Source organism: Chenopodium quinoa, unplaced genomic scaffold (genome assembly GCF_001683475.1).
Source record: "Chenopodium quinoa cultivar QQ74 unplaced genomic scaffold, ASM168347v1, whole genome shotgun sequence".
NCBI lineage: Eukaryota > Viridiplantae > Streptophyta > Magnoliopsida > Caryophyllales > Amaranthaceae > Chenopodium > Chenopodium quinoa.
Window position 1 is genome coordinate 1,237,759 of NW_018745080.1, and position 20,551 is coordinate 1,258,309.

Sequence of the window (20,551 nt, forward strand, 5' to 3'; positions counted from 1 at the left end):
ACATTAATCACCGTCCGATCAACACGCCAGCTTTAGAAAACGAGTCGTTTAATACGTGGACGGTTCAGATTACATGTTGGAAAAAGTATGAGATTTAACTTTTTTTTTTTTTAAATTTATGATATGAAAATGAAAACGGCTAGGATTAAGTGTGGGCCACGACAGGTAACGTGGTATGAGTTGTCAGTATATTATTAGTTACATTCACAATTACAATTATTATTAACTCTATTCCAAACAAAATTAATTAATTTAGTTTAAATAATTTCAATTAACAAAATTAATCTCTTTTATTTTTATTTTTTCTAACTCGTTAAAACCCTCTTTCTTTTCTCTCTCCTATATAAACACTTCCTCCCTCACTTTCTCTATTCATCGCACTTCCATCAATCTCTCTGAATTCCCCAATTTTCTCTCTCTAAAACAACTTTCAATTTTCTCTCTCTAGAAACTTCATCTTCAACTTCATCAAATCAACAATGGCAGGAGCAATCATCGCAACGATTTTCTCTCTCCTCGTGGTGTCCACCATAGCTCAAGCTCCCACCGGAGCTCCGGCAGCATCTCCGATTTCACCACCAACTCCCGTTGCAACTCCTCCAACAGTGACCGCTACTCCACCGACAATGGCCGCAACTCCTACCATGGCCGCAACTCCCACCGCATCTCCCGTTGGATCTCCTCTCTCTTCACCACCATCTCCACCAACTGAAGCTCCCGCCGCCGGTCCCGGAGTCGCCTCCGGTCCAGGAGCTGCCGCCGCCGGTCCAGGTGTTGCCGGAGGTCCTGGTATGAGCCCAAGCGCTGGTCCCACCGCTGACAAGTCAAGTGGTTTCAGAACCGCCATTGCTGGTGGATCAGTTGCCGCAGTTGTTTTGGCTTCCGTGTTGATGTTCTAGATAGATCGAGAAATCTTGAGATTATCTCTCTCTCTCTTCTTCATTTTTTTTTCTCTCTCTTCACTTTTTTAGGGTTTATTTATTTTTTTAGTTCCTCGATTTGCGTATATTTGTTTATTTTTGTTTTAATTGACGGGTGGCGGTTGATGGACGGTGGTGGTTATTGTGTTTGGCGGTGTTGAGACTTGATTTTACGGCCCAGATTTCATTTGTTATTACTTGCTATTATCATTATTATTATCATCATTATTATTACTATCATTATCATTATTGTTAATTATTACTCATTTTTACTGCCCTTAATCCCTCTCTTCACTTCAATTTCACTTGCATTCTCTTTAATTTTAAGTCTGATTATTGTTTTCAACTTTTCATCCGAGCCGCAAAACAATGGTGTTGACGAGATTCGATTTAGTTGGGATTAGAAAACAGAGTAGAGACATAAGACAGCTAACGAAGTAAAATTCTAAAAAATTCCAGGTAGAAAAGAAATCGTATTCAAAGATTTATCTTTAAAATGATATTTTGATCGGTGGAAGTGGTTAAGAAAAATGAAAAAAGATAATGGAAGAATTTTACTTTATATTTATTTTTTAAGAAAGAAACAGGTGTTATGTTTAACACAAGTGTTGGGGGAAAAGATAGAGAGCACAAGGTTCCAAGTTTCCAACTAGTTTCCCATGTGCCTTTGCTTTTAGTAGCTGGCAAAAAAAGGAGAGAGAAAATGAAATTCGAGGATTTTATTTGATATAAATTCGATTATGGTGTTTTTATTCTGTTGTCACTGCAAAAGGAAGAATATTTATGGTAACACCAAAATAAACTTTACTAAAAGGAAGGAAGAAGGATTCCTTTGTTCATTATTTATGGCTTTGGTTATGCCATATTTCACCACTTTTTTTTTTCTCTTTTTTTTTGTTCTCTATTTGTGTTAACTAAGTTTGTTAGTATGATTGTAATAAATTCGACTACGTACTTTTTTAGGTTAGTTTTGGTGAGGTCTAGCATTAACGATTTGAATTGATTTGAGTTGGGAGTTTTGGTTAACTTGATCTAAATAAAGATAGTACTCCGTATTTAGTTGGTGCTTCCGGTTTCCCAACCAAGTAGCGAGTTTTGGTTAACTTGATCTAAATAAAGATAGTACTCCGTATTTTAGTTGGTGCTTCCAGTTTCCCGACCTAGTAGTCTAGTACAATGTGGTTGGAATATGTGAGCTCTATTAATGAAACCTAGAATTTGATTCTAAGTGTTTTCTTTTTACACATTGTCATAATAACGGCAAAATTTGCATTGGAGGTTAATTTGAATTTAAATTTATACTTTTTTTTTTTTTTTGCGGGACCATTACACATTCACACATGCCGAATGTAAGTACTTGGCAAGCTAATTAGTATGAAACATAACATCAAAGTTACAACAAATGAAATTTGTAAACTATAGAGTAATAGAAGTAAAATAAACGTACAAAAATTTGGTAAAATAAATTGTGGGGTTGGAGCAGGCACAAAGGGGGGCACTAGAAGCATACGATGAAGGGTTAATATGTAACAGTGAAGGTGGGGAATTGACCGAGCACATGTCTGGTGTCCCACTGCGAGTGTCAAGCTTATGGGGCTCACACAAACGTCTTCTTATGTCCGTGGGTCTATTTACTCATTTTTTGACGCTCACAATTACCATAAGCTATCTGAGGATCAAGGAGTGAAGGGATGGTTAGTCCTCCCATCACTCCCCGGTGTGATCGGGGTTCGATCTTCATCCCCAACACCCCTCCCGTGATAGGAGGGGCACTCCGTATCTTACCGTTTAAAAATAAAAAAAATTACTATACGCTATCATATTCAATGATATATGAAAACATAAAAGTGGTATATAATGGATGAGAACATTTGCATTAAGATGGAGTTCAAAATTTGGTGAGCCGGATCGAGCCCTAGTTCAGGCTAAGACTTTGAGATTAGAGAGGGTAAGGGATTCCCACCCATAAAGTGTTCATATACTATTTTTAATGGCATTGGTAGTGAATTTATAAATGTTGTTAAGTGGTTTTACATCCTCAAATTTCATTTTTTTTTTCTATAAATTGTCACTACCATTGATTGACAATGATATTGAGTAATATTGTACTTAAATTTTTAAAGTAAACTCGTGTTTAGGGATATTTATTATTCCGGTAAATGCGATGAGTATATATACATGGTGGAAACAATTTTTAAGGAACATATATGAATTAGCTTTCTTATATATAAATCACGAAAAGTAATTATAGTATTATGTGTGAATAGTGTAAAAAGATAAAGAAGCGCAATAAGTATTGAATGATGTTATCTGAACCATGTTTGAGCAATATAACAAACAACAATATTATATACTTAGTAGAGCACTTGGTAAGGCTATTGTATTAAATTAAGAGGCTGCTATTCGATATTTGATTGGAGGCATTTATATAAAAAGTGGTACGTTAATTGCATGGTAACATATAGTTGTCATACTGATTTTTCTATGATATGGTAGCAGAATATTATTGATGTGGAAGTCAGGGTCAATTATAGGCAAATTGAAGGCTTAGTTTACATCAGTTAGCCGATGCTTATATTTCCAAACATTTGAAAATGAGATTTCTACAATGAAGTAGACCTGAAAACCTCTTGATGTTTTCTTGGAAAATAATTGTTCGTTTCTCCTTTCAAATTAGATTTCAAAATCATACTCATTATTAGTGTGTCCATACTTTCTAAATTTAGTACCTCACTAGCTAGCTAGCATAGTAGCATCTGTTTTATTTACCTTCAGTTTCAATTATTTCAAACATAAATAAATTCAAGTGACATAAGCTTATGAAAAATCATCAAATTCAAGTATATGTTGGTAAGTTATTTGAACTTGTTGTAAAATGGAATACAAATTGCGTATTTCATATATCTAAATAAACCACTTGTGATATCATAAAAAAACATAATTATTGATGAGCTGCATTAATATGGCTGCATAAATATACACTTGTATATATATATCTGATTCATGGTCATTGATATAGGCTATATATATGAACACATGAACGAACTAATCATACCAATTTCTTAATAATTCATCAACAAATATTTCCATCTAAAAGAAAAGTAAAAATATTGATTTGTTTAGGCAAATAAAAATATCTTACAATAAAGTAAATACTTAACTAAAAATAGAAAAAGCACTGCCTCTAACCTGGCTATAAGAACCAACAATAATTAAATACACATCAAAATCACAAAAACAGAACAAAATTCACTAATACAACCACAAACAAAACAAGCCCACCTTGAATAGAGCTAGTAATACTTCTCAAAGACGAGGCCGAATCTGGGATCATATATGGCGTGGTACCGGAGGCGGTGGTGGGATAGACGCCGGTGGTGGTGGTAGGTGTAGTGGAAGGAGCAGCAGTAGTAGAAGTAGTAGGAGAAGTAGAAGGAGAACCAGAAGCTAAGACATTAACAGAAAGTTTCATGCCACTACCACAATGACCTAAAATAGCACAAATAAAGAAATGTGTCCCAGGAGTTTGGAGTAGAATTGAAGTAGTGCCTTTGTTGTCAGTGCTTATTGAATTCCCAATTGTGCATGTTTTGTAGTCACTTTGCTTTACTTCATCCACTGTGTGTCCACTTCCATAATTGAACACTGTCATGCATCAATTTGTCCCCAACTTTATATCATCAAATTTAATGATAATTATAATAAACAAATAGATATTTTTATAATTTTTTTTTTTTTAAATAATGTTATAATTCCTTTTGGTCTATATGAATTAAAAATTCTGACAATAGCTGTAATAATGAATCATATATACGTGTATGCTCCATCATTTTGGAGATTCTTCTTCAAATTTGATTAATATTATAATGTAGTCATTTTGTTTAAGAATATAGCAGAAATCATGAATTGGCACAATTTTACTAAATAACCTCTTGATCGTAATAGTGACATAGTATTTTTATTGAATTTAATCATCAGCCAACTTTAGAAAATAGTTCGTACATACATTTCAACATTTCATGTTAACAAACTAGTCACTACATTCTTTGTCTTTGTAAAATTCTAACTTAATAAATTGGTGACTCTTATGTGATTTAGATGATATATATACGAGTTAAAAATTTTGATATGCTAACTAAAACGTTTGATTTAGAGGTAATGTAAGGAGAAAATGAAGAGAAACTCACCTAGGCTATCACCAACGACGAATGTCTTAGAAGCAGCCCAAGTGCCATAATCAACCCCAATTGTCCATCCACTCGAGTCACCCACTGTGTACACAGTTGCTAAGCTTCGCACTGCCAAGCATAGCACCACTAACGCAATCCTAGCCAAATTTCTGCCCATCATAATTATGTTCGTAAAATTAATATAGTTACTTAATTAGATAGAGAGTGAAAGATTAGAGAGATTATGGTAGACATGCTAACATTTTTTGTACAATGGAAATATTCATGGTTTATGGTGGTTTATATAGTGGTGGAAAACTACTAAAATGATTATTTGGTAAGTGTTTTGGTTTACTTAAGATTTACTCCTCTCTTTGTACACTTAAAGGTACTCAATCATTACCATAAAAGTAAATTAAATTCTACTTGTATCTGTCAATTAAGACCAATACCAAAATATACTAGGATAAAAAAAAGTTGTACTCTTAGATTAAGTTTATAATCACATACTTATTGATAGTACTACTAATCCTATTGTATGATTTGCTAGACATTTGTTACGAACAGTAATAGAAAAATAACTAGATAAGGGACCAAGGGGGGCAAATTTTGCATATATAATGCCCTTCTTTAAACCAAAGCAATATTAAGTTATTAAGTAAATACAACTTATAATTTTGTTTTGTTCATCATGCAAAATCATGATAAGAGACAGTCTTACAATAATTCATTATGAGTGTAACTTTCTACGAAACTACAAAATTCATTATGAGTGTGATAGTATTACTTTGTACGTATTTTTTCACAAGGTTTTACAATAATTTAGTGTGAAACCGTTTGATCCAAATTGAAATGTTTGAATTTTATGTATTTTTGGATCGAAGTGAATATCAATCGAAGAATATTATTGTTGAATTGTCAGGCCATCATAAGTAAATAGAAAATTTGGTGAAGATATGACTTGATACAGCTATAGATACTGATTAAGATCGACCAAGTAATTACATGGTCAATTAGGTCTTGGTTTTGATTACTAAAGCAGCTAATCACCTCATTTTCACTGTTAGAGAAGTTATAAAATCACTAATAGACTTTTACATGCATTGATAAGTGAAAGATTTATGGAAATGCTTTCAAAGAGCAAAAGAAAAAAGAAATTTTAAAAGGGAAACGACTAACTGTTTGCTTCAAAAGCCAGCATCTATCACCCTTTATATTTTCCAAGGATAATATGGAAAATCTGTTGGGGGATGGACTTCAATTATCACGCTCGTATCAATAAATCAGTCCAATTCAGTTGTTGCTTAAATATGTGTTAATAATATTTTTGTAATTTTGTTTTCTTCCACCGATACAAAAACATCATATCGAGTCACCTCTAAATCACCTTACGTGTTATTTTAGGGGTAACTTTATTGGATTTGATGTTATAGCCCCCTATTGTGTATAGAAGAGAAAGACATTGATATAAACGAGATTCTATTCCATCAAGTTGGAAATTCATCTTTCAGATCAAATATTTACAAAGTGAACTAGCTAGAACCTGGATACGCACGTACATGTAATATATACTTCCTGGTAAGGAGTAAATGATAGGGTTTAATGTTTAACATAATACACCTTCCATTTATTAGGAGGGGATGAATTGACATTATATGTATTTACGATTGCTTAAACCCTAGAGATACTAGGCCCTTGGGGCGCTGATGCTGATGCCTAAGCCAAGTCCGTCCAAGGCATGGAAATTGGGCGTTGCTGCCCAAGTCAAGGCACGCTATGACCTAGGTAAAGGGGTGAGGCATGTGCATAAAAATATGTCATCCTTAGTACACCTATTTTTGACAATTAAGGGCAGTGTCGCCTTCTTGGCCAAGCCAAGACAAGGCCAGGGCAAGGCAAGACCAACTCAAGGCAATAAGGCGGCCAAGGCAAGACATCTTAACACATGCTAAAAACGGGTGGGTCAAGACACGGATGAGATGGTTCTGGGCACCAAGTAGGCTTCCTAGTGCCCTTTTGGAACCCTGGAAAGCCCCCGATGCATATCCTTGCCGGGTCTAAAAATGTTTCCAACTGTCAAATACAAAAGTTATAATACATGAAATCGGACCATTTTCAAGATATTGGGACTCAGTATCGAAAACTAAAGTGATGGTAGGGGAGGCATTGTAAATCACAGTATATGTTCATTGAAAAGTGTATGAATAGTGTTAAAGTATACATTGTGCAACAAAAGAGGAACCAAGGACATATTTTGTAACACTCCACAATAACTCAATAAGTGCAAGTCTACATGCTTCAATTAACGGCAATACACAAGCTCACATCATCACATGGGTTTCGGACGTCGAAATTTGACAATCCCAGCCCACTTTACAAACTGTGTATACATATTCTTCGTGGGTATAATGTATCCCAATTTAAGCCCAATGGGACCTACTACATGAGTCTTAGCTCCATGATTTAATCATAGTTGCGTTTACTAATGTTCATTAACGAGTAGTGGGTTGCTTCAATTGCTTGTCTTGGTTTTCCTACTCATGTTTTGATTTTTCATCACCAACCTAACACTTATCTTGTTTTTATCCAACTAAATCATCAAGCAACAAACGAAGTATTTATCGTTTTAGACCGGGATATCAGGCTTACAGTCTCTTTCAAAATCCCGGACAAGTATAGTACTCACTTTGTATTAATTGTTTGCTTCATTCTAAGTTCAATAACTTCGATCGTTATTCCCATTGATGTCATTTTTTCAACTTTTAACCACAACCTTTCAAGATCCAACTTTAATCAAACCCGTAACTTCAAAGTATAACAATGAAAATATCAGTGAATCTAGTGGGCAGAATTTATTCAAAAAGCATCTATCTTAACAAGGGCAAAAGATACAGTGCTACAATTGCTGTCAAAGCACCCCCCAATTTATCTGGGTCGATAACTCTAATCCTTGCCCAAACAGTGCCATATGATACAGCAGTTACACCAATTTACAAAATACAGGGCTTTACAGGGACGATTTTGGTATCTAACTGCAAACATGCAATATGCTATTTATGGCTGTAATGCATCCACATAATGTTATGTTTAACTGTAATTCTAAGCATTTGATCGTGTACTCAGCGCATTTCAGTGCACATAGTCAGGGTAAGCAGAGCGACCATTGAGCACAATGTATGAGGAACTTCCAAGCTCTGTATGTAAGCGCCATAATGCTAAAATCCAATATACTGCTTAACCTTGTCCTCTTAGTAATCCATTCAGTCAGACACTATAAGCTTTACATCATCGAATGACAGCCTGCATCAAAGGTTTTAGTGTTTAGTTTTTTTGATAAAGCATCAACAGCTGCAACACACTTGACCTCAAGGTACTTTACAACAAGAGATGTAACAGGGTACCATTCTTGGCCTCAAAGGTAACATACTTTGCAACAGGAGATGTAACATACAATATCTCTGACTCTAGAAGTCTAGGATAAGGAGCTTGTTCCTTCCCATTAACCTTTTGTCCCATCAACAAGCAATTGTTCTTCATGTTTTCTCCTAAAGATTGGGGCATCCCAACTTTATACTGGCCATTAGCATCACCCTGAGGTGTACTAGAAAGATCACACTATGGAATTAAAACCTAGGTATGAAAAGAAACACAAGCAACGATGCTCAAAACTAGAAAATGTGAATTTTAAAAACTAGAAGGCTTATGACCAAAAGGCTTGCAACATAATATACAAAACAAGTCAGATTTGTATGTAGATTGCAATCACAAATTGATGTGCAACAAATTAAACTTCTATGATCTTTGTGATACAAGAAAAATGCAGAACTCATAATGATACATGAATAATTTCATGTCAAAACCAGACGAGAATTCCTTTAGGTCACTAACTCACTACTCTAAAGATAAGCACAAGATAAAGGCATTCCTCGAGGGCTCGAGGATCAAGTCCAAAAGCAAGGGGAATCTTTATAGGATGGAGACATATTGTGGGTCTGATTTTTGGTAGTTTGATTGGTTTAGGAAACTAGTTATTTGTTTCCTTACATTGTTTACTTACTGTATTCTAGAGTATATAAAAGTTTCCTAATAGTATTTAGTCGTTTGCTCAATCTCCAAGTTTACAAGCTAGTATATATTGTAACACATTTCTGCTAGATAATCCAAATCAATTGAAATATTTTCCCAGAATTTTTACAGAGCATCATGGGCGATAGCTTGGGGTTGCTAGAGTGTGATATCCAAGATAAGCATTGCAGAAAACGTAAGAAGCTGCTTTGGCTGCCAGTCTATTGAGCTTGGCCCAGGTTTGTCACTTTCTTAATCATTTATATACAGGACACCAAAAGGTATTGACAGACTCTTCCAAAGTTCATAACTCATGACTGTGAGACTACTATCTGGAAAACTTGCAGTCACTATATTGCTTCAACATTACAGGTCTCCATAACCAAGCCCCAGCAAAGGCCATGACTGACGAATCAGATACCTTTCTGGATGTCATAAGATCCCAAAGTTTTCCAAAAAACTAGCAATTAAAATCACATATGACATGCAATGCAAAAATGAAGTGACCCCTACAAGCCTATGCCCCAAGCCTTGCCACCCTCTCAATGGAAAAAAGCTGGCCAAAATAACTGACATCCTTTTCAGGGTTACTCAATGGCCATTGGAATCATTAATAACACCAAACCAAGATTGATTGCTTAGAGGCCTTAAGTTATACCTGTTTGACTCATACTAGACAAGAATCCCAAGATAGAAGACCTCAACAAAGAGAAGCATGCACAACCACAAATATAAGTTATATAATGTGAATCATACAAGACAAGATGGAGGATCTCAACAAAAAGAAGCAGACACAACTACAAATACCATCAAGGGTTATGGACCCTTAAACACGAATTGGCGTTGACAGATGCCATCTTCAAAAAATCAAAAGCCATTTGTGACATCCATGAGAGCCTGAGTGGTCCGTTTGGTAGTAGCCAGTAGGTAATTATTGGCAGTACTGGTAATCTGTATTACTTCCTCCGTTTCATATTAGATGACACGTTTCACTTAGGCACGTTTGTCAATGCATACTTTCTAATGCAAATATCCTTGATTACATATTAGCAAAAATTTAAAAATTTTGATATTTAAAAAATAGATGTTGAGATGAATCTAACAAGACCCAACATGACTATTTTTCTCAATCCGAAATTACAAAATGAAGTCAACGTAAGTTATGTGAATAGTGCACAAAGTCAAAGTGTGTCATCTAATTTGGAATGGAGGAAGTATGTATTTTTGTAAAGAAGTCCCATGCCAATACCCCTGATGATAAATATGTTAAATGAAAAAAAGGAGTCATTCAGGGACAATTAAAATTCCATCACTACCTCTAATAATGTGTTTTTCCCATAAGTTTCCATTACTACCTTAATAATGGATGGTAATAAAATTGAAGAAATGGAATCATTCAAGAGTAGACAATCATTACGATGGACATAGACATAGAACTTTCTATAAATTTGCATGTATTAACTATCATTACCACAACTAATAACTGACACCAAACGAGCCATAAAGGTCCTTGCAAGGAATTTCGAGAATAATTGAAGAAGGGATAGCCTGACAACAGATAGCACTTGATCATGAATAAGTTGCCACCGGTAAAGGCCATAAATCATTGTTGGAAGGCCCTTTTCAAACAACTTCAGAAAGTCTAACCTAAAAAACAGAGAAGCATCTCTGGCTCTAAAGTTAAAGCAATTACTCCACATCGCCTGAATGCATATAGGTTATACATAATAGTATAGTACAGAAGATACTATAACAAACTTGAGCTATGCAACACCTATCTTTAATGCACTCAAGCTATGAAATACTTTCTAGAGCCAATAAAGTGTCTACGGGAAAAACAGGGAGAAAACATTTTGCTTGACAATCAAGACTGTAAATGACACAAGACACAGGTATAGAGCACAATTTCTTTGATGTTACCCTCTATATGATTGGAACAATTTCTTGACAAAATTCTCCTAAACAGTCTCCAATGATATCATGCGTGGTTCCATTTAAGTTGCTGGTTCCAGAATAGCAAAAATCAATTGCTAAAACTCCCAGTCTCATCTAATAGGACACTAATGAAGTAACAAGGCAGGCAAACAGTCTCGACAGTTACTAAGTGTTTCTGGAAATAGACTCCTCCTAAGCGTGTTAGGGTATTTCGGGTATATCAAGATGTCCTACAATCTATGTCCAATTGTCCAAAAGTCTGAGAGCTCCGCCTTGCAAAGGTATGTCCGAGGGCTCCGCCTTGACGTCTGATAGCTCGGCCTGAAAGAGAAGGTTAGCTGCCCGGGGGTATGACCCGGAAAAGCCCTTCGATGCTTAAGTCAGCGAATTTACTTTCTAGAGAGAAAAAGTAGAGAGAGAAAGTAGAGAGAAAAGGAGAGAAAATTAGAAAAAGTTCCCATCATTAATGAAAGATGAGCTGTTTATAGTTGTACTTTCAGGTGGCAAACTTGTACTTGATTGGATAGATTAAGGGCAAATCCGTACTTTGTAATGATTAATGATGGCCTGAATCATGAAGGGGTATTTTCGTCATTTCAGGTCACTGGGCTTAGGACATGGACTAGGCCCAAACATTTAGCCCCACGCGTGATGTGTGAACGAGATCGCATGAAGTTCGAATGTCACGCGAAATGAGTAAAATTGAGGCTGAGAGGCTGTCATGTGAGTCGGAATAGCTTTTTAGGCGTACCCAAGGGCTAAAACGAGCCCCAAGCGACTTGCAAGGGTGAAGGCCAGCCCAAAACAATGCATAAGAGATGTTTTAGTTATTGGAGCTGAGAGGCTGAGAGGCTGTCATGTGAGTCGGAATAGCTTTTTAGTTATTGAGGCTGAGAGGCTGTCATGTGAGTCGGAATAGCTTTTTAGGCGTACCCAAGGGCTAAAACGAGCCCCAAGCGACTTGCAAGGGTGAAGGCCAGCCCAAAACAATGCATAAGAGATGTTTTAGTTATTGGAGCTAAGTTGTTGTAAAATAGTTTGAGAGGGAAGCATGATAATAAATAACGGCTTGTTGATAGTAGAGAGCATGTCAGATCATGATGATATATAGAGAGGTATGCCTTATGCATAGCCGAGAGTATGACTTGTTTTGGTTTTCGGCTAGGCTTTACACCGAAGGATAAATGATGATGATTAAATACTTAATAGCTTGTAAGTAAGCTTAATTTGACATTAGGAGTATAATTAGGCAAAAAGGAGAAATGAGCCCATTTAGCTTTAGGATTTGGTGATCCACCTTTCTTCCAATTCCTTCATATCCCACGTGCCTTATTTATCTTATGCAAATAACTAGAGCTCTTCACCTTTTCCTTCCACTTTAGAGAATTAATTGCCGCTGTTTGGAATTTCCTGACTAGTAGGCTAGAAATCTGGGGGCTATGCTCGAAATTCAAGAGCTTTGCTTATTTGCTTTTTCTCTTCTTCTTCTTTTTTTATTTTTTTTTATTTTTTTTTATTTTTTATATTAACTTGATAAGGCTAACTGGATGAGAGCTAAGCCGGTAAGACTGTCGAAGGATCTGCTAGTAGTATTGCTAGGGGCTGAGCATGTTATCACTGACCCGAAAGCACTTTTATTTCTTTCCCCTTCCGAAGTCCGAGAGCTCCGCCTTTCTTTATTTTGAATTATAAAGATATCAAGAGATATGTTGATGAGTAGACTATCCACCCAATCCTTGAATTCAATTTGATGACTTTGATTGATTAATTTTTCATAATTGCTAAAAGACACATTCTATTCTCCCTACTTGAGTGTGCCGAGAAGATGGACGAGCTAAGGCATGATGCGAGGCCGAGAATCAAGTAGAGCACAAAAAGTGAGTGCCGAAGGCCTGTAGAATTGCTGAGGGCCTGACCGGTGTGATGCCGGGAGAATCGTTGCTAGGGAATTCCTCAACTCTGATATTTGATTTGATTTTTGATTTTTTTTTTTAAATAACGTCAAAACTAAGAAAAACCAAGTGTTCATTTGAGGGCTACAATCGAAGGCCTATACGGGGTTAAGGGACTGGTCGATCTTGCGTAGCTGATGTTTTCTTTTTCTTTCGCTGATTTGCCGAGGGCTAGGAGAGCAAGGTGTATGAGGTCGAGAGCTAGGATTGACGGAGGGGTTTAGGCCGAGCGCTCGGCATACACTAGAAACCCGACTTATCTTTTTCTTTTTGTTTAAAATGTCGGGCCAGGCTAGGCTCGCGTTGAGAAGGTGTATCAGGCAGCCCGAAGGGTGTCACGGAAGTAGCAGGCCGAGAAGTGGCTTGTCTAAGAGCCTTGGCTTGGTGTAGAGAGTGATGAGCGTTGGGTAGTTGGGTAATACTTGCCGAGGGGGTAGATCTAAGTTTGCGAGGCCGAGCGGAGGGAGTATGCTATGACGGCCGAGCATTGGGCCTAGCCTAGCTGAGAGATACGTTGACTAAAAAGGCAAGGCCGTGAGCCTCAGTGGCATGTGATTAAATGAGTTTGGGGTAGTGAAATGCGCTGAGAACCTCGGGTTAGAAATAGTTATGAGGGCTTGGGGGTATGGATGAGAGGGATGAAACCCCCGGGTATGTGAAAGAATGTTAAACCCCAGAGCATTATTCCTTGGCACTCTATACCCCAAGCGGAAGGACTTTGTGAATAACCCCAAGCCTTCATACCCCAGGCAAAGTACTTTGAGAAATTAACCAAGTGACTTATACCCCTAGGTACTTTGAGAAATAAACCAAGTGACTTATACCCCCAGGCGGGAGTACTTTGAGAAATAAAAAGCCAAGAAGCTTTATACCCCGGGCGGAGGGAGGCGATGCTGAGAGGGTGATTTAATAGGCAGAGCGGAGGGAGGCCAAGCTGAGAATAATTTAATAGGCTAAGCAGAGGGAAGCCAGGCTGAGAGAATGATTAAATAGGCCGAGCGGAGGGAGGCCAAGCTGAGAGAATGACTCAATAGGCCGAGCGGAGGGGGCCCAAGCTCAGAGTGATTAAATAAGCCAAGCAGAAGGATGCCAAGCCGAGAGAGTTTATTGAAACGGCCGGGCGGAGGGAGGCGAAGCTGAGAGAGTCACTTGAATAGGTCGAGCCGAAGGAGTTAAGGGCCAACTCTAGGCTGAGGGATGCCGAGGGCTTGGCTTGTCATGCTGATGGCCAAGTCCACTCTAGGCCGAGGGCCTTGCTTCAAGTACCAAGAGTGTGCTCGAGCTGGGCCAATTAGTCAAGAGTTCGGCATGCATTATCTTTGCTAAAAATGACCAAAGGTTAAGGGGTGACATAGATAAGTCGGGAGCTGAGCCTAGGATAGCGAAGCTGAGAACCTGGGGTATGCCTTGCTTTTGAGTTTGTCACAAACCCAAGAGATTTTTCTTTTTCTCCTAATTGAAATATGCTTAATGTTTTGTTGGCTTGGCTTGATGATTATTTCTAACTTTTGAATTTTGTTGATGTTATAGGATCTGGTCCCAGGGTGCGCTTGACTTGCATTGAAGAGATCCTCCGGCCTTAATTTTTAGACATTTACTTTCTTTGTGATGTATTTGGATATGTTGACTTGTACTTGCATCATCCCTTTTATGTATGAGACTTTTATTCTGACTTTGTAATATGTTCATGCCCTTCCGCTTGACATTCCTCTTTGTTGGCTTACGGTTTACTTATCTTGATGATTCTTCATGAATTATGAAGTACCGAGGGGCTAAAAGCCCCGAGTAACTCTATAGTGAGGGCTGGGCACGCCTCTATCTCAAATATTGTGATAGTTGAGGGTCAATGAGCCCCATGTTTAAATGAGAGTTGAGCAAAATGCTATCTCAAATCTTAAGATAAGCTTAGGGCTAAACGAGTCCTAAGTTAAAAATAATGAAAGAACGGTATGCTATTTTCAACATTGAGATAGGATAAAGGCTGAAGAAAGCCTCTTGATGAAAATAGATGAGTGATATGCTATTCTGCTGAGGGCACGAGCCCTATGTTATTGTTATAAGAAAGGTACACTATCTCAAATCTTGAGATAGGCTGACGGCTAAACGAGCCCCTTGTTATAGATGAATAAGAGGTAGGCCATCTCAACTCTTGGGTTGAGCTGAGGGCTAAACGAGCCCCTTGTTATAGATGTATGAGAGGTAGGCCATCCCAACTTTTGGGTAGGCTGGGCTAAACGAGCCCTTTGTTATAGATGTATGAGAGGTAGGCCGTCCAAACTTTTGGAATGAGCCGCAAGTTAAAGATGTGAGAGAGCTAGGCTATCCCATCTTTTGGGATAGGCTGAGGGGCTAATTAGGCCCAAAGTTAATGATGTATGAGAGCTGAGCTATCCCAACTTTTGCGATAGGCTAAGGGCTAAACAAGCCTTTTGTTATTTTAGCGATTTGCCAGGACATTATCTCAAAACATTGAGTATAGGCTAGCATCTGGCCCCAAACATTGAAACAAACTTGTTATTGGTAACGTTAGTTAGCGACCCGGGGTGTCCTATATGTAGGGAGGCCCGGTGCTTTTTGAGAATAGAGCTGAGTGAGCTCCTGAGCGCTTAGAGCTGTTGGCGGCTGTGTAGTTAAGAAACCCGAAAAATGAGATATAAAGAAAAAGTACTAAGTAAATGAAACTATCAATGTAACAATGCAAGCTTGGGGGTAACTTGTCTTATTGCTGGACTTTTTAATTACATAATTTTGATTCTTACATGCTCTATTAAAAGAAAAGATCTCCTATTATCAGCTATTATTGCCCCTATGGCATCATTGTATGATGAGAGTTGCTCAAACACAAAACCATCTTAAGTTAGACATTCCAAGCATGTTGGTTTCCGGCTCAGCCATATAAATATTCATGATTGATGGGGAGGGAGAGCGGAGGGCCTTGCCATTTGGAACTTGTGAGCGAAAGACCCTCGAGTGAGTGACCTCCTTGATCTTGTAAGGTTCATCTTCAAGAGGGGTGCTTTCATCTTAGCACAACCCTCACCCAGGCATGCCAAGGGATTGGTAGAAGCATAGCCCTCGGCTAGGCATGCCGAGGGCTTGATAGAAGCATATCCCCCGGCTAGGCATGCCAAGGGGTTGATAGAAGCATAGCCCTCGGCTACGCATGCCAAGGGGTTATAGCAGCACATCCCTCGACTATGCATGCCGAGGGGTTGATCGGAGCATAGCCCTCGGCTAGGCATGCCGAGGGGTTGATATAACTCATAGAAGCATAGCCCTTGGCTAGGCATGACGAGGGGTTGATGGATGCATATCCCTCAGCTAGGCATGACGAGAGGTTGATAGAAGCATATCCCTCGACTAGGCATGCCGAGGGGTTAATAGAAGCATAGCCCTCGGCTAGCCATGTCGCGGGGTTGATCGGAGCATAGCCCTCGGCTAGGCATGCCGAGGAGTTGATAGAAGCATATCCCTCGGCTAGGCATGCCGAGGGGTTGATAATAGCATATCCCATAGAAGCATAGCCCTCGGTTAAGCATGACGAGGGGTTGATAGATGCATATCCCTCGGCTAGGCATGACGAGGGGTTGATAGATGTATATCCCTCGGCTAGGCATGACGAGAGGTTGATAGAAGCATATCCCTCGACTAGTCATGCCGAGGGGTTGATAGAAGCATATCCCTCCGCTAGGTATGCCGAGGGGTTGGTAGAAGCATATCCCTTGGCTAGGCATGCCGAGGGGTTGATCGGAGCATAGCCCTCGGCTAGGCATGCCGAGGGGTTGATAGTAGCATAGCCCTTGGCTAGGCATGCCGAGGCGTTGATAGTAGTATAGCCCTCGGCTAGGCATGCCGAGTGCTAGGAGGAGTCTGTTTCCAGAAACACTAAGACATCCAACACTTGACCACAGGACCATTTTATAGCCCCAACCGCAGCAACAGGTATTAGCATAGCATAACTCAGTTCAATATCTCATTCAGGACTTGCCAATATATGAAATCACAAACTATCCACACTTCCCAACAAAACCCATTTTTAGACTAACCATGCATGCATTGTTTTATTTACCTACCATCATTGGGCAGGTTACCCACACGCCAATGATGCAATCTCCTAACAAACCATTTTCCCTGTTTATTTTTCTCCCTCTTGATCATATGACCCTATCCCATCTCCATTAGAAATTCTGTTTCGTCAATCATTACCCCTGCCTTTATAGCTTCATTCATCCCCATCCCTACAATTTTTGGAAAGATGTTCTTTAAGCTCACAATTATTGGCACAAATAGACTAATGTATAAAAAAAGCTCAAGGCGCACTAATAATTGGCATGATAGCTAAGAATGGTGTACCCTTGGCAGGACTGAATTTGTGGATAAGCGGATCAAATTTTACATCAGCAGTATAACTTTGACAGTGTTTCTGAACCCAATCAGAACAAAGGGGGAGGAGGAGGAAGGGGGGGGGGGTAGAACTGGTAAAGTAGCAAGTAAACCAATCAAACCCATGGTAGGAAAGGGAGATGTCTAGTAAAAAGAAACTAGAAAATATTCTAAAATAACTTAAATAAAACAGGAATCATGAAAGTGAAAGGCAATAGAATATCAATCAAGTTATCGAGGAAAAGATTTGCACTTGAATGACATCTATATATTATTTTTGAAGCATTCAGTTATGAGCTTACCTTCTCAACAAGAGAGTTGATGCAAACACAAAATTGATAGTGCCTCCAATTCTTCATTATTACAAGTTATCAAGTGTCTCTGTTTGCTCTGAATCATGACTAGAATCAGCAGGCTGGTCTTCCCCATCCTCTGGGAGGGAATTCAATTCTGATTCAAGTTTTACGAATCTATTGCTACGTGCTAGTCTGATTGGTCTCCCCATCAGCTCCTGCAAAAAGAAACCAACATTCAGGAGTAAAAAGAATTCAATACGAAGGAAAATTAAAGAAAGAAAGGGAGGAAACATGTGTGAAACTAATAGATATAGCTAAGAGATACAATAAAAATACTGAGTAATACCTTCCCATCAAAAGTAGTGAGGGCATCATCGGCTTCTTTCTTAGTCTTAAAAGAAACAAATCCATATCCAGATGATTTTCTAGGGTTTTCATTAAATATGACCTCAGCTTTAGCAACTTCACTACCACCAGACTGAAAAAATTCCTTAAGGTCTTTAGACCTTGTAAGATAAGATAAATTTGCCACAAACAGGTTGTAAACAACAGGTTGCTTAGGTTGCACAGGAGGAGATGCTTTCGCCTTCTTTGGCGTAGCATAAGCTAGCCTTAGAGTTCGACCTTCATACTCCTGCAAAACAGCATGCATGAAGATGTATCATAATATCACAAGATGAAGTTGGGAACTTTGACAAGAGTTATAGGTATAACCATACAGGACAGGATAAGAAAGCTGAAAGGACTTAACAACGAAGAAGGAAGCCAATACTGAACAGAAATTAGTGGAATAGGATAACATGCAACATTCATGGGAACAACATCATAAAACGAGTTATCTCATTTACTCACAATGAATGTATTAAGGACATCCATGTATACCAATTCACCAAACGAAAGAAACCAAAATCGAAAGAAGCAATCTCCAATAACAATGACTCTTCTTTACCAGCAAGACAGCAACTATAACTTCATTGGCAGATCGAGAGATTAACATGCAAAAATTATTAATTCTCCACCATCAAAAGTTGCAACTTCAGTTTATTTGAAGCTTTTAAGAGTTCAAAATTAATAAAAATCTCTGTTCCCTTCTAATTTGAAGTTAACTAATTTTCGAAATAACAGGGACGCAGTTGATTACTCAATACTCACCATGAAGGCCATGTAGGTCCGTCCCATAGCTGTGAAAGATGAAAATCACTCTAAACAAATTAATCCACGACCTTTTCGCTTTTTCCACTATATCAAATAAGATTATATCCTAATGCTATAACATACTCGTATTAACATTACAAGTTCATTATTAAAGACTGATTGCAATTGATCAACCCTTACTTAAAAAAAAAAAAAAAAATGCGAATAAAATTAGCCAGTTTTGTCAAGAAAACTCCCAAAATTGCATTGGATTACTTCATCAAGACAAATTAGAATAATATTAAGAAAAATTAGACCCTAACATAATCCAAAATTGTAAGTTCTTCACAATTTAGGAAACAAAAAAGAGAAAAAAAATTAGGTCACAATAATTAATGTTTCTTACATAAGCTTCGAGCTTAGCAAGAGCTTGAGCAGCTTCTTCCTCAGAACCCATTTCAACAAACGCCAATCCCCTGTTCCTCGCTTTATTATGCATCGGCAACTTCAATCAAAACCCACAAAAAATTCCTCAATTAATCCCAAACTTAAAACCCAGAAAATAAAAAATGAAGAACAATTAAATAAAAATTAAAGGGTATTAAAAAGATAACCTCAACATCGACAACAGTGCCATAGTTCTGAAACAAAGCACGAATGTCATCAGCAGTTGATGTCCAAGGGACGTTTGAAGCAAGCAATCTGGTGGGACATATCTCTTTTTCCGGGGATTCTGAAGATGGGTTTTCAATGGCGAGAATTGCAGAAGAAGAAGGGGAAATGTGGGTGAGGCGGGAATTGCGGCGGAAAGAGAGGAAAGAGGGTTTAATTGAGGAGAGAGAAAGGGAAGGAAAAGAGGAGAACGAATGGGGTTCGAGGAGAGAGAAAGAGGTTATTGGTGAAGCGAAGCACAGAGAATGGAGTTGCGCCATTTTTTGTTAGTGTGTGAGTTTTCTGGGTAAAGAGGAAGAAGGACAGTGGATAAGGAAGTTCAAAGATTTCTTTCTTATGCTAAAACTCTATAAATACTCCATTCTTCCAAAATTAATCATCACATTTGACTTTTCATAGTAATTCAAAAAATGATTACAGAAGTCAAATGACTCAAATCTTACCGGATTAAAATTTGATTATCCGTTTAGAGCTGGCAAAAGCTGACAGGATATGACAATACGAATGAACCGATCATGAAAAGAACATACTAGTGTAAAGAGTTTATGACATGTTTAATAAAATTATCAACACGACGTTACGACACGACACATTTAATTATATAGGCTGAGTAGGTATTGAGATTTCTAACTCGAGACTAACATGAGTTACAGAGTAATATGATTAGTATGAAGGGTTTTGATAGGTTTAATTATATGGGTTAACACCACACATCACGTTTAATTAAATAAGTTGAATTAGTGGTGATATTCTCCAACACGCTTATCTTCAAACACAACACAAGTACAATTCTACACTGCATGACACATTTGTCAGCCACAAACTTTTATATGTGGCTGGCCACACCGTGTGGCCAACAATTATAAGGGTTACTTTGCTGGTGATATAGGGATTACTCACTCGATCAGGGGTTACTTGGTCGGTTAGGGGTTACTCGGACGATCAGGGGTTACTCGGTCAGGGGTTATTTGTTGATTAGGGGTTACTTGGTGTGTGTCAGCTGTGTGGCCAGCCGCACACAAAAG

The 20,551-nt window shown here is 38.2% G+C and overlaps 3 protein-coding genes across 4 annotated transcripts; 1 reads left to right on the forward strand and 2 right to left on the reverse strand.

The window, feature by feature from the left end:
* The first annotated feature begins 479 nt into the window (after positions 1-479).
* Positions 480-899, forward strand: LOC110709573 (classical arabinogalactan protein 7-like). The gene has a single exon (XM_021887788.1). It carries the CDS (start codon positions 480-482, stop codon positions 897-899), a length of 420 nt encoding a protein of 139 aa, XP_021743480.1.
* Positions 900-3,952: 3,053 nt separating this feature from the next.
* Positions 3,953-5,381, reverse strand: LOC110709683 (blue copper protein-like). Its single transcript, XM_021887904.1, has 2 exons — positions 5,108-5,381; positions 3,953-4,565 (listed from the first exon to the last, which is right to left on the reverse strand). Exons 1-2 carry the CDS (start codon positions 5,268-5,270, stop codon positions 4,150-4,152), a joined length of 579 nt encoding a protein of 192 aa, XP_021743596.1. The 5' UTR covers positions 5,271-5,381; the 3' UTR covers positions 3,953-4,149.
* A 2,523-nt stretch (positions 5,382-7,904) lies between these two features.
* LOC110709684 (28 kDa ribonucleoprotein, chloroplastic-like) lies at positions 7,905-19,857 on the reverse strand. 2 transcript variants are annotated; one of them, XM_021887905.1, is made up of 5 exons: positions 19,469-19,857; positions 19,261-19,359; positions 18,067-18,354; positions 17,727-17,935; positions 7,905-8,389 (listed from the first exon to the last, which is right to left on the reverse strand). In XM_021887905.1, the coding sequence occupies exons 1-4, from the start codon at positions 19,784-19,786 to the stop codon at positions 17,786-17,788; spliced, it is 855 nt and encodes a 284-aa protein (XP_021743597.1). In that variant the 5' UTR covers positions 19,787-19,857; the 3' UTR covers positions 7,905-8,389; positions 17,727-17,785. The 2 variants fall into 2 exon arrangements, with proteins under 2 accessions (XP_021743597.1, XP_021743598.1); XM_021887906.1 differs by lacking the exon at positions 7,905-8,389 and adding an exon at positions 8,418-8,680.
* Positions 19,858-20,551: the final 694 nt, after the last annotated feature.